Raw genomic sequence first — 13,476 nt, forward strand, 5'->3', positions numbered from 1 at the left:
ACATGACATGGAAGGTTAGCTCAGTTCACACTGTCAGCAGTACTTACACAGAACAAGAACATTTACATATTAAGAACTAAAAAGAAAAAAATGCAGCAGTTTCCCTTTTATTACTATCCTAGTCACATGGAGGTCAAATTCAAAAATAAAATATATATTTACAAGTACAACTATAAGTATATCATGGATTAAATTGTCTTTGAAGTTCAGTGGCCTGCAGCACACCTTGAGATAGTGAACAGGGTAAGACAGCTTAGATATGATTTTGCTTGACTTTGCTTGATTATGGTCTTGTGACTGTGTGCTGCAGCGGTTGTGTTTGCTAAGCTTTTTTCTGGCACGTGGCTCAAGTTTAAGTTCCATATTAGTAAGTTGCTGATGTGTATGCTCATGTTAGATTGTATTGAGTTTCCTTTTGATATGCCCCAACATTTGGCTTTATTCTTATCAGTTTGCTTTGTACAGTACAACTCTTTGAAATACAGAATAAAACCAGACTGTTTCAATGTCATTCACATGTCAAACTTCTCACACGGAAGAATAAGTGATGATAAATAAATTGCATTCGGGCGTACCGTGTGGTACGCTGGGGCCACTGCCAGGGACAAGCAGCGTGCTGTGCGCTCTGCTGAGAAGGTGATCGGCTGCAGCCTTCCATCTCTCAGAGACCTGTACACCTCCAGGACTCTGAGGCGTGCAGGTCGGATCACAGCTGACCCTTCTCACCCTGGACATGGACTCTTTGTGAAACTCCCTTCAGGCAGAAGGTTACGGTCCATTCGGACCAAAACCTCACGCCACAAGTTCAGTTTCTTCCCCTGTGCTGTTAGACTGTTGAACACAACTGACTAACATGCTGCCCTGCACCTTAGTAACTGATTTTGCTCATGTCATTATCCACCTGCTGTTCATTTTGCACTGTTTACCTCACCCACTTGCACGATACTTCCACCCTGCACTACCTCACTTTTGGACTACCTCCAGAAACATATTTATTTTACTTATCTTATTTTATTTGGTGTTACCTTATTCTATTTTATTTTTATTTTATTTTATTCTTCTATTATATGTTACTTGTTACGTTCTATGTATGCACCAATCACCAAGACAAATTCCTAGTAATGTGAAACCTCTTCACTTACAATGGCAATAAAGTCTTTTCTGATTCTGATTCTGATTCTGAAAATGTCATGAATATCCATCAGCTTCGAACAGATGACATCATCCATAAAGGTGCCCTTCTGTAGTTTCTTGGGAAAAACAGATGATGATAGATGACAGATGACAGATATATGCTGAAGAAGACTTTGAACATTTGTTTGTGTTTTCACGCGGTATTTCACAGGAGTGGTATGTAAAAACACAGTGATTAAGTGTGTCGGTTTGATGTACTCGTGTCTTTGAGCAGCAGGTCATGGTAAACACATGGTAGTGCTGAATGTTTTATGGGCTATGGATGCTTGACCAGAGCATTCTTTTAGTGGGGCCACCTTTTCTGGTGTCTCATGTCTACAACCACCTCAAAATTGTTGCGGATAAGTCACTTGATGTAGGCAGTGGAAATGACAGCTTAAAAGGAGAGTCTCCACAGTCAAAGCATTTTATTCCCCTTTTTTTATGTTCCAAGGACACAGGACATATCTGCATCTGATATTCAAGTTGGGAAATGGGAGCAGGCATGGGCATTATGTCATAGTCTAAAACAAGTAGCAAAAGTCACATTCTTGGGCAGCCTGAGTGTGATCTTAGTGGTGAGGAGGACTACCCTATTTTAATGTAGGATGATTTCCGGGTCATGGATAATACATTAGATTGCAGCAATCCTTCACAGTGAAAATGCTGATATATTTCTCTTGTGCAGAAAATGTGCAAAGCCTCTGGACTAATAGATGTTTGGTGATTATTTAATCCATCTACATGGGACTCTTCCTTTTACACCTGCCACACAATACTCTGTCCAGGATTGATCATTTTGTCTCTATTTTTGTCTCTAACTCAAGCCAATTCAAGCCTTTTGCTTGACCTAGGCTTTAAGGAATCATTAAGGCCTGTTGTTCAAAAAGAACATTACCAAGCAGTTTGACTTGGAGGAGAGTATTACTATTGTTTAGGGTGTGTTTACACAAGATATATCTCCATTAATCCATTTGGACTCAAAAAGTTGAAAGTTCAGAGTGAACCAAAAAAAAGAAAGAAAAAAAACATAGGTGATAAAGTGGCTAAATTTCTGGTCAGGTGCATTTAACAAGTGTGCCACTTTCAAGTTGAAACTTATTATATTTTATTTAGTGGACATATTTATCCAAAGTACCTGAAACATAAAACATCCCCTTTGTTCCAATACAGAGTCAAATTCTCTTACGTTTTTTCCTTTTTTCAAACTGTTTTGTGAAGAACTCTGTAAGAGAGATTTTGAAACATATTTTAAAACAAAGACAATAATGAGCAGCAATTAGCAGTTATGCTGTGATATGATGTTTGGATTGACAGCAAGCAAGAGTGCCAGTGCAGGTTGTAAGCAACGGTGCAGTGGTTAGCACCGTTGCCTTATAACAAGAGAAATCCCAGTCTGGGTTCTTCTACGCGGAGTTTGTATGTTCTCTGCCTGCGTGCGTTTTCTACAACACGCTGAACTTGTAACATTGAGAGCATTGAATTATTAGTATAATGAGTCAAAGTCCTACTGAGATCGAGCAGAAAGATTGCAGGCCAGGCATATTTAACAAAAAGAAGCACTGAGTGCCTGAGTGGTGAGAACAAAGAGCAATGATTTGTATCCCTGGATGCAGATAAAGCATTCACAGGGCAGACTGGTAATAATTGTTCTCTGCCATGGCGATCTTTGTTTTTATCGGAAAATGTATTAGTTGTGTCTTTTTCACACCCACTACAGAGCTTCATTTGCAACAAATGGCTTAATCCTGCAGTCTTTAAAGCTTCAGTACCAAATGGGGTTGCCTTTGAGCCCTCTGCACTTTCCAGGTATCCAAACAGGCAGTTTTCACCATCTGATACTTTATGTAGACGATGCTTTGGTTTTTACAACAGAAGCAGAACTCGTAAAGATGTTCAGAGAACTTAAAACCAAACCAATTCAGTTCAGGATTGTGGCCACTACTGCAGGTCACAATTCAAGCTACATGGAGTCAAGCCAACACAGACTCTGAAATGCTGTTGTGAAGCAGCCCCACAATACGAGATTTCTGGTATAACATTCACAAAAATGTTACATAAATCATCTATCACAGTGAGTCTTTTCCCCAAAGGTTGTATATCCTGGGGATTTATTGTTCTTCAAGGTCCTCCCATGCCCTGACCCAACCTTGTCCTCCCTTTCCCTTTGAAATGAGAGTTTTGACTGGGGTGCAGGACTGGGAAGGGTTCATGGTTTCAAAGTCCGTGATACATGTGTCATACATGTCCATCATTATTGCTGTATTGGGCATTGCTGATTGCGAAGTGTGTTGTTTGGTATTGTCCGGGACATCTTTATTTGTGTTATTTATCGGTTTTCTCTTTCTTTTTCTCTGTTGTCTTTTCCATTCAGTCAGTCAGTTTTAATGAATTCCATATGGTCACCAGATTTTTGTTACATGCATGCTTTTTGTTAAATGTTAATCATAAAAATATTGCTGTTGAAATTGTGTCCTGTTAAAGAATATAACGCTTATCATCATCATCATCATCATCATCATCATGGTGAGATGATGACCCATCTTGTATATACTGGACAACAAGTCCCTGTGCTCTTTTTATGCTAGGTTGGCAGCAGACTGGTCCTCCAGACAACGGGCATTCTGATGATCATAATGGGTATCTTTGGGAAATTTGGAGCAGTTTTTATCACCATCCCAGACCCTGTCATTGGAGGCATGTTCCTTGTTATGTTTGGAATGATAGCAGCAGTGGGGATATCCAACCTCCAGGTAAACACATTTCATAATTGAAATATATTTTATATAGTGGACACTTTTATCCAAAGTACCTGATATATGAAGTACTGAAAAATCCAGATGCTAATACATATAACATCCCCTTTGTTCCCCTTTGTGAGTTAAATTGGCTTTCTGTTTTTTTAATCTGATTTTATGAAGGACTTCATTTAAGAGATTTTGAAATGCATTTTCACCAAAGACAATAATGAGCAGCAGTTAGTAGTTAGGTATACTACGATATGAAGTTTAGATTGACAGCAAGCAAGAGTGCCAAGTGCTGGTCATAAGCAACCGTGCCAATTAAAACCTCATGAAATGTTTGGCATTTTTATTTGAATTGTGTCTAACTGTTCCTTTAATGAGCACTAAAAATTTGGATGGAAGTTCTTTAGATTCCAAGCAACACGGAAAACATGGAGAATATTTGCTATAAAAATTAATACAAAATACTGAGATGTTTATGATGTACTTGTAAACCACAGAATCATTAGTACAGTCCTTCTCAAATAGTGGGCAGGGGGGCGCGGTGCGATGCCAGGGGGGGCGCGTGTGACCCTGGGGAACATGCTTTTTTTGCCGTACTAGAATAAAGTGTAATTGCACATCCCCTACAGTAATTGGCAGTGGCGCTCTCATTGTCAGAGTGTGCGCAGGGAGTATTAGCTCTATGGTGTAGCGGGTTTTTTGCACCGAGCAGGCGATATGAAGTGCAGTAAACGAACCCTTAAGAGACAACATGGAGAAATTTTTAACGGGGATGAAAAGAAAGGCGGAGAGAGACGAAGATAATGAGACAAAAGTAACTCACCCGAAAGCTAAGACGGGGAAATATGACGAAGCATATGTAGCGCTTGGCTTCACTGTGACGACAGACCGGTGTGTTTACTGTGTCTAAACATGCTGGCAGCGGACAGCATGAAGCCAAATAAATTAAGGCGCCACTTGAAGACATTACATCCCAATCATGCTGATAAGCCGCTGGAGTTTTTTCAGCGAAAACGTGCCGAATATTGCCGAATATTGGGTGGAGGGGGCGCGAATTGTTTTCTTCTTGCTGGGGGGGCGCAACAGAAAATAATTGAGAAGCACTGCATTAGTATAAGGAGCCAACGCCCTACTGAGATAAAGCAGGGAGATTGCTGGCCAGGTATATTTAACAAAGAGAAGCACTGAGCGCTAGAGTGGTGAGAAGAAAGGGCAATGCTTTGTATAAGGATAAGTGATTTGTGAAAAATACATGAGCACATGGCTCCACACAGCTCGTCCAGTGTAGAGACCAACGATTATCTGCATGCTTCAGTGTTGCTGCTACCTGCTACCTAGAAGCTTGTCTCACATACAACAGAGCTCTGCTGAACTTGATTTTCTCTAACGCCACATGTATGCAAGTTTGAGCTTGTGCACCAACTTCAAACAGGATGCTTTTAGCTTAGCGGCTAAAGTGAAGATTTGGCTTAAAATAGGGCATAAATAACAACCCTTCAGTTTGGGATCTATGTGCTTCAGGCAGTTTGGGTTATGCTGGATGAATTAAATGGAATCATTTTATGTTTATTATCAGTTATTTTTTTAATGTTTTAGAACAAGTCCCCAGCTTCTTCGGCTGCTTCTTCGGCTGTTTAAACGAATGGTGCAATGCTGTGAAACACCAGTAAATCTAATTTCACTGCAGAATGAATTTTCATTCCCGGGTGAAATGTTCCTTTTACAACTGTGTCAACTCCCGTCAGAGATATAGTATCACATTCATTTTGTGTAATGGGGCTGGAAAAATGTTGCTTCACAATTTAGTTATTCTGTCAGAGCACATTTTAGACTGGCACGTCCTCAGTCTGGTTTATGTTAAGCTGTCATGACCAAATAAATGTGAATCTTGAGCCACAATTGAAATCATGTCTCTCTTGTACTTCCAGTTTATTTCTAATTGCATTTCAGTGAAGTTCCAAAACAGAGAAGGCAGTCAGCTGAGCAGAACAACAAAATAGATTCTCTCTATTTCTCTCTCCAGTATGTGGACCTTAATTCATCCCGTAACCTCCTCATCCTCGGCTTCTCCACCTTCAGCGGGCTTGTTTTACCCACCTGGTTTCACTCCAATCCCGGCATCATTGACACAGGTGATCTTCAGACACACACACACACACACACACACACAAATAGTATGCATCCTCATACTAACTGGCTCAGTCAGTTAAAGGGGGAACTCCTTGTAAGAAAATTAAAACTACATACACTACATAATGACTATTTCCAACAACATACACAAAGTCAGGTATGAGTGTAATTGAATGACTGAGAACGAGGCTTTGAGAGACAGGTAGAATATCATTAGACACGTCACTGGACAAACCACAAATCCCATTAGGACATTAATTGTCATGTGTTCCTTCACCACAACAGAAATCGTCTAGCAGAAATTGTTTCGCTGCTTCTGTATAAAGTAACTTAGACTTAACAGGGCAATAAAACTGAGGGAAAACATTCTACATCTTGATGAGAAGGTGATGAAGAGATTTGTTGTAAACTGTCAGCGAGGTAGAGGGCAGAGAAGGGTAAACCCAAAGTGAGCTGTGGATCTGCACTTGTTGACACCTGATGAATAAGATTATAAAATAACTGAGTGATTCGTACAGGTTTGTTATGATTGAAACCTTTTCCAACAGATAAGCCAAACAAATCAGGGCAACACACACCTGAAGCGAATGTCAGAACACCTGCTGTTTTTCCACATACCACACTGACATGTGCTAACTTGTGTACAATGCTGGTTTATTTGTTCTATGTCTTCAGGTGCGAGTTTGTACCAAAATCCTTCACTGGCTCACCTCACAAAGCCACACACTGTTTTGACCTGGCAACTCACAATGCCAAAAGATCAGGAGTGGAATGGATTCAATCAGTTATGATGCCTAAATAATATCAAGAATTGTCCCAACAATCACAACACACACACTCAAACTGACACAAGCTATAAATCCTCATCAGAAGAACGACATGGTTTTCTGAAAGTGAGTGGGAGGCTGTGATCCCACTGCTCCAGATTAGCCTTGTAAAGATGGCAGCGGTTCTGCCAGCCTAAGCTCCCAAGGCCAAGCCTTCCTCAAATCCCACAGGCCCAGATGGTAAACACTTGGCAGCCTCTCACCATCAGCCCAGATCTGAAAGTGGCAAAGAGAGCTTTTTCAATTGTTTTAACTGATCCTGAACTTTAAATCAGGTTTATTGTGTTTGTTTGTTTGTTTGCTAGCCCCAAATAGGCAGTTGATGAATATAAATGTTGGTTGTTTTGTATCTCTGTTGCGCAGTCATGTCAAACCACACTGGTCCAGTCAGGTGTAAGAAGGTGTTCAGCCAGTAGGGGGCTGTGGAAGGGATTTACACTCCTAATTTTGAGACACACTCGCATCTGACTTTTTGTTCATCGCAGAGGGCAAAACGCTGGGAGTCTTTTGTTTGTTTGAAGTTTAATAATGGAGGTAATCAGATCCTTTAGGAGTGTGACTGCAGCGGTGATTTAAACTAGCTTTTCTTGTTCTGGTCATGTATAATATGTAGTGTAAAAACAGCAGCTATATAGCCAAAGGTGTGTAAATTGTTGATGAGTGTCAAAAAAGGAAGCTGATACACCATGAAAACATTAATAATAAATGGCTGCTTGTTTTGCATTTTTTAATCATAAAAGCAATACCCGCTGATTTTTGTACTAGGTTTCATTTATAAGGTTATAGTTTTTCTGCTTTTGTGGTCATATCACTGATTACAGGTATTACTGATTGCCTTTCATGAATTAGTTAAACATTTGTCAGTCCATTCTGTTGGTTAGTTTTTTGGTGCTCATGAAAAACTGTTTGACTTCCCTGGAGCAGCCTCAAATGTTGGAATGTGGTAAACCCATCTCCTGTGTCAAAAGCTGGTAAAAAGCTCAAGTAGAAAATTAGGATAGTCAGGGGACAGAGTGCAACATTCTCCAACCGCCCATGTTAAATCTGGGTTAAATTGGGTTTAGTGGTGTCATTGGGTTGCTTGTGTGTTCCAGTGTACTCAGACGGCAGTGGCTGTGAATGCAGAGCTGATGGATTATGTCTCTTCACTTTAGTGGTGTCACTACTGGTTTGTTGGGTATGTAGAAGAAACTAGTAAGAAACCTGTAATATTCAGGAGAAGTATAAAAAATATATATATACAAAAAAGAAATGTTGTTTTTAAAGACAAGATATTCTTCACTTTAAATGATATAAACATAATGCACACGTGCTGTCATACACTTACATACACACAGAACCCAATTATTCCAAAAGCAGCCATGAAACATTAATCAACAGATGCAATCAGACCATGAGGAGCCTGATCAATCAGAGATCTTAGACCCAATCAGACATCAATAAAAGTCTCTCAGCTGATGAGTCCCCCGTCGATGGGACACTGACTGGCTGCAGGACACATTTGCGGCCACTTCCTGCCATCAAAAGAGCAATCCTAAGATTAAACAGCTCTTCTCTGCAGACATAACACCTTGATCCCATGAGTCATGTGATGCAAGTGTCTCCCAGGAAAGTGCTAATCCAGAGTTCGACACTGGGCATGAGGGCTTGTCTGGTTCTCTCAGGTCTAGGCTGCTTACCTCTCAATCCTCTTGGCGAGGTGCCATGTCACTGGCTGTAATCTGCCTTCCCAGATAAAGCGCTGTTGCCCCCAAGTTTTTCCCCAGCCTAAACACTTAGCTGATAGAAGAATCCACCACACAAGAGGAGGTCTGTTAGCGTCCTTTGTAAACAAATTCTTTAGATATAAAGGCTGTGGGACTTAAAATCAACTCAGCGGGTGCCTTGAACTTTTGACTGCTGCCTCTCTGGGCAGCGAATGTGCATGTGTGCCTTCCTGCTTGTGTGTGTGTGTTTGTGTATTCTTTGAACAAGAGTGTGTTCAGAGTCAAACTACGTCAGCACTGTTTGCAATTCTTGATTCAATTCGATTCAACTTCATTAGGCAGATTGTTGCCTCGGGGGCATTATGGAAGCACGAAACTGGACATCAGGGATTCACATATTCAGTGGCGCTCTGTATTCACCCATGTGCCAGTGGTAGCACATGCCACATGAAAGGCAATCTCTTATTCGGGAAATCGTAACAGTCTAGTGATTATGGGAGCTGCCCTTCAACCACCAAGCAACATGTCCATGTACCTGGACGAACCTACCTGAACCTTCAGATTCCACAGGACTCTTCTGAGAAGACCTGCTGGCTTAATGCGCTCTATTATCACAATGCGCCCACTTTGCCAGGTCTGTCATGTGGCCTTTCAGGGCAGCTCAATGCAAAACACCAGCAAAGTTCCCGCTTGTTAAGGGAGTTTCATCTACTTCTCATCATGTGCTTCTCTTCCAAAGTGTTGTAAATATTTACACTGAGCTAAGTGAAGGTAAACCAAGAAGGGAACAGAGAAAAGGGTTATGTCAGCATATATAATGCCTCCTTATAAATGGTCAATTCAATACAAACACACACACACAGGATTTTCTCACATAACCCCAGCCGTGGATTCCAGCCATGCAGATAGTTTTAATGTCACTTGGTCTGGTTTGAGATATCCATCTCAGAGCCTTCTGCCACCACCCAAATACAGTGGAGGTGGATGTAATTTTGCTTGTGGTGCCGGCAGAATTGAAAAATGACTTTTAGAAATTAAGCTCCAATGAAAACTGTTCACAGTGAAATCTGTGGATTTTCCAAAACCCAGATTGAGTAAATTTGGAGTTTAAAGGGTTTTCTGAGGTCAGAACACTGAATGGTGGCTTAGAATATTATAAACAAGGATTTTGCTCCTCTTAAACATTTTAATTGGTTAACTCCCAGTTAAATAATTGAGAAATAATAGTTGTAAGTATCTCGGGGTCTTGTTCACGAGTGAGGGTAGATGGGAGCGTGAGATTGCCAGGCGGATTGGTGCAGCGACCGCAGTAATGCGGTCGTTGTACCTACCCGTCGTGGTGAAGAGAGAGCTGAGCCGTAAGGTGAAGATCTCAATTTACCAGTCAATCTACGTTCCTACCCTCACCTATGGCCATGAACTCTGGGTCATGACATAAAAGAACGAGATCTCGGATACAAGCGGCTGAAATGAGCTTTCTTCGCAGGGTGGCGGGGCGCTCCCTTAGGGATAGGGTGAGGAGCTCTGTCACTCCGAGCTCGGAGTAGAGCCGCTGCTCCTCCACATCGAAAGGAGCCAGTTGAGGTGGCTCGGGCATTTGTTTCGAATGCCCCCTGGACGCCTTCCTGGGGAGGTGTTCCAGGCATGCCCCACCCGGAAGGAGGCCCCGAGGAAGACCCAGGACACGCTGGAGGGACTATGTCACTCGGCTGGCCTGGGAACGCCTTGGGGTCCTCCCGGAAGAGCTGGAGGAAGTGTCTGGGGAGAGGGAAGTCTGGGTATCCCTGCTCAAGCTGCTGCCCCCCACGACCCGGTCCCGGATAAAGCGGAAGAAGATGGATGGATGGATAGTTGTAATAAAACATAGGGATATTTGGGGTTTAGCAGAAATTCCATTCTTCCTATCTCACAGACAGATATCTCAAAATTGCAGTACATAAAACTTTTGGGGACAATACATGGACTTCCATTAATTTCCTGCAGGCTTAACCACCACCTAACCGTATCAATAAACATTACTTCCCTAACCCTAACCCTTACCTTAAATAAACTCTTCACTCTAATTTAATGATCTACGTTGTGGAGACTTGCATTTTGCCCCATAAGTAAGACGGGTTCTCAGTGACTGCCCACTCATGCAGTGAAGTGTTTGTGGGTTTGTTCAGTGGTGTTGGATGACAAGGTCTGGCTCACGGTGTCCATTCAAGTTCATCCCAAAGGTGTTGGATGGGGTTGAGGTCAGGGCTCTGTGTGGGCCAGTCAAGTTCTTCCACACCAAACTCATCCAACCATGTCTTTATGGAGCTTTGCTTTGTGCACTGGGGCACAGTCATGCTGGAATAGAAAAGGGCCTTCAACAAACTGTTGCCACAAAGTTGGAAGCATAGCATTGTCCAAAATGTCTTGGTAGGCTGAAGCATTAAGATTTCCCTTCACTGGAAGAGAATTTAACGTTAAGGTATATGACTCAGAGGGAATAAACAAATAAATGACTTTTGTGAATTATCTTATCTGTTTGAAGGAATAAAAGAGTTGGACCAGGTGATTGTGGTGCTCTTCACCACACACATGTTTATCGGAGGATTCTTTGGGTTCATCCTGGACAACACCATTCCGGGTACGCCAAAGACCTATGCCAATAAGAAATTATCCTACAAGGTGTAACATCACTGTTACCTAACACTGTCTTTTGGTCTTTTAGGCACCGACAAAGAGAGGGGCATCAAGAACTGGCAGGACAAGGTGCAAGACGACAGCAAGAACATGTGTGACCAGTCGTGCTACGATATTCCTTTTTGCAACAGTGTTTTGAAACGCTTTAGATGTTTCCAGTACCTGCCCTTCCTCCCTTCTTACAAGACCACCCAATAAGGGACATCCAGTTCATGAAGTGTTAATTTACAGGGTGGCCCCATAACAACAAACACTAGTTGGTGAACGCTGAGTAAAACTAAAACGAGGAAATTGCATAAAAAATTTGGCTTTTGTCCTCGCTTTTGTCCTCACACACTAACAAATATATGGTCATGGTTTGGTTTATAGTGTAGTATGCATGGCATCTTTGTGGCCTCATGAAACTCACACTGCAGACAAAAGGGTACTGATGTGGAACCAGCCTGAAGGAATAAAACAATAATATTAATTAAAATAGTGCACAATGTTAAATAAAAACTACAGAATCTGAACTTTATATCTCTAGTCTTGTAGCTGCAAGTTAGAGTATTGTATACCTTTATATTGTGTCCACTGAAAGACTTTTTAATTGAATCTATAGAAAAAAGCTGGACTGCTGCATCTCCTTGCAGATGGAAGTGTAGTGGAGAGGCTGGGCTGGATGGTCTGACTTTGTCCTGGATGTTGGATGAGCCTGAACCTTTCGCAACATGGGAGGCAGCTACCAGGGTCTTTAATCAGCACCCATGAAGAGGTTGCAAAGACATTAATTTGATGTTTAAACTAGATTTTAAAAATGAAACATTTTGTCAGCTTAAAGAAAAATCTTTTTTTGTGTGTGCAAAGCCTGTTTAGACTTTCAGTATGCACCAAATCTCTGTGGTACTCGTGTTTTAAAATGCAGCTCATCTGTTTTGGACAATATGTAGAAATAATGACGATGATGATGGCGATGAAGGTGATGATGATGGTGATGATGATGGTGATGGTGATGACGGTGATGATGATGGTGATGATAGTAATGACAGTGATGATGATGGTGGTGATGACAATGGTGGTGATGACAATGATGGTGATGACGGTGATGATGATGGTGATGGTGATGATGCACTGTTCCAAAGCAGAGTCAGAAAATCCCGGTGTAAAGAATGATTCAATATGTTTCAATAGGAGCATTACTACCTCATCAAGCACAGTAACTTACACAAACAGATAATTGATAATAGAAGGCTTTTTTAAAAATTTATAAATGTGATGTCTTTTTAAAAGCTGTTTATTAAGGTTACTGTTCTTGATTGTGTTATGTCCCTGTATAAAAGTACATTCGTTACATTTTTAAATATTTTATCTTAAAGAATATAATTGTACTAATATTTGTACTATAATTGTATTCATCAATACAGTAATATTTAATAATATTCATATTTTTATGAAATGGTCATAAAGTGTGACTGCAAAGTTGTTAAATAAAATCTGAAGTTTTTGCTTTGTTTTTCAAACTCATTTCGACTTTGGATTCAATTTATTCAATTTTATTTGTGTGTGTGAATTCGCCATTCATCCATGGGTTTAGAAATGGTCAGTTTTATTAATCTGAAATTACAAAGCAGAGGTAATCTTTACATTTGTTGCATTGTAAATATATTTGATGAGGTTTAATCTGCTTTTGCTTTTGGGGACATGAAGGCAGCACAGGTAAGCTGCGAACACCACATCAACATATTAACACACCTGGATATATCGATGCAGGGCAGCACGGTGGTGCAGCAAGAGGGTTTGGGGTTTGAGACTGGGTCCTTCAGAGTTTGCATGTCCTTCCTTTGCCTGCGGGGATTTCTCCAGGTACTCCAGTTTCCTGCCACAGTCCCAAAAAGTTCAGTTTTTGGTCACTATGAGCTCCTGACAAAACTGTTTGGCTCTTTTGCTAATAAATGCTCCGCTATGTTATGAAACTCACTACAATGCTTTGTGAACTCTGCTCTGAACTGCAGTCAGGTCATAATTATCTCTATGATCATCACTGCGAGTGAGCCCCTTTAATTTCTTATACCGCTTTAACACTACACAGCCGTATAGCCTGAAGCTGCAACTCACTATGGGTGGGAGTTCGATTTCTCTCAGTAAGTGTCGTATTCATCTCTGTCTAATTGAAATCTTTAACACCTTGGCACACTCTCTGAAATCATTTTTCCACCCTCCGACATGCAGAAAGACTATTAT

The 13,476-nt window shown here is 41.1% G+C and overlaps 1 protein-coding gene across 2 annotated transcripts in view; it reads left to right on the plus strand.

The window, feature by feature from the left end:
• Positions 1-12,750, plus strand: part of si:dkey-106n21.1 (solute carrier family 23 member 2) — a 41,894-nt gene extending 29,144 nt beyond the window's left edge. Inside the window, exons 9-13 of one of the 2 annotated variants that reach the window (XM_046394868.1) lie at positions 3,762-3,926; positions 5,944-6,052; positions 11,105-11,200; positions 11,285-11,325; positions 11,858-12,750. In XM_046394868.1, the coding sequence (XP_046250824.1) occupies positions 3,762-3,926; positions 5,944-6,052; positions 11,105-11,200; positions 11,285-11,325; positions 11,858-11,926 (480 nt within the window). In that variant the 3' untranslated portion in view covers positions 11,927-12,750. Of the gene's footprint in view, positions 1-3,761; positions 3,927-5,943; positions 6,053-11,104; positions 11,201-11,284 lie in introns of both variants that reach the window. The other variant, XM_046394866.1, reaches the window with a different exon arrangement.
• The last annotated feature ends 726 nt before the right edge of the window (positions 12,751-13,476 follow it).

This window comes from Scatophagus argus, chromosome 7 (genome assembly GCF_020382885.2).
Source record: "Scatophagus argus isolate fScaArg1 chromosome 7, fScaArg1.pri, whole genome shotgun sequence".
NCBI lineage: Eukaryota > Metazoa > Chordata > Actinopteri > Scatophagidae > Scatophagus > Scatophagus argus.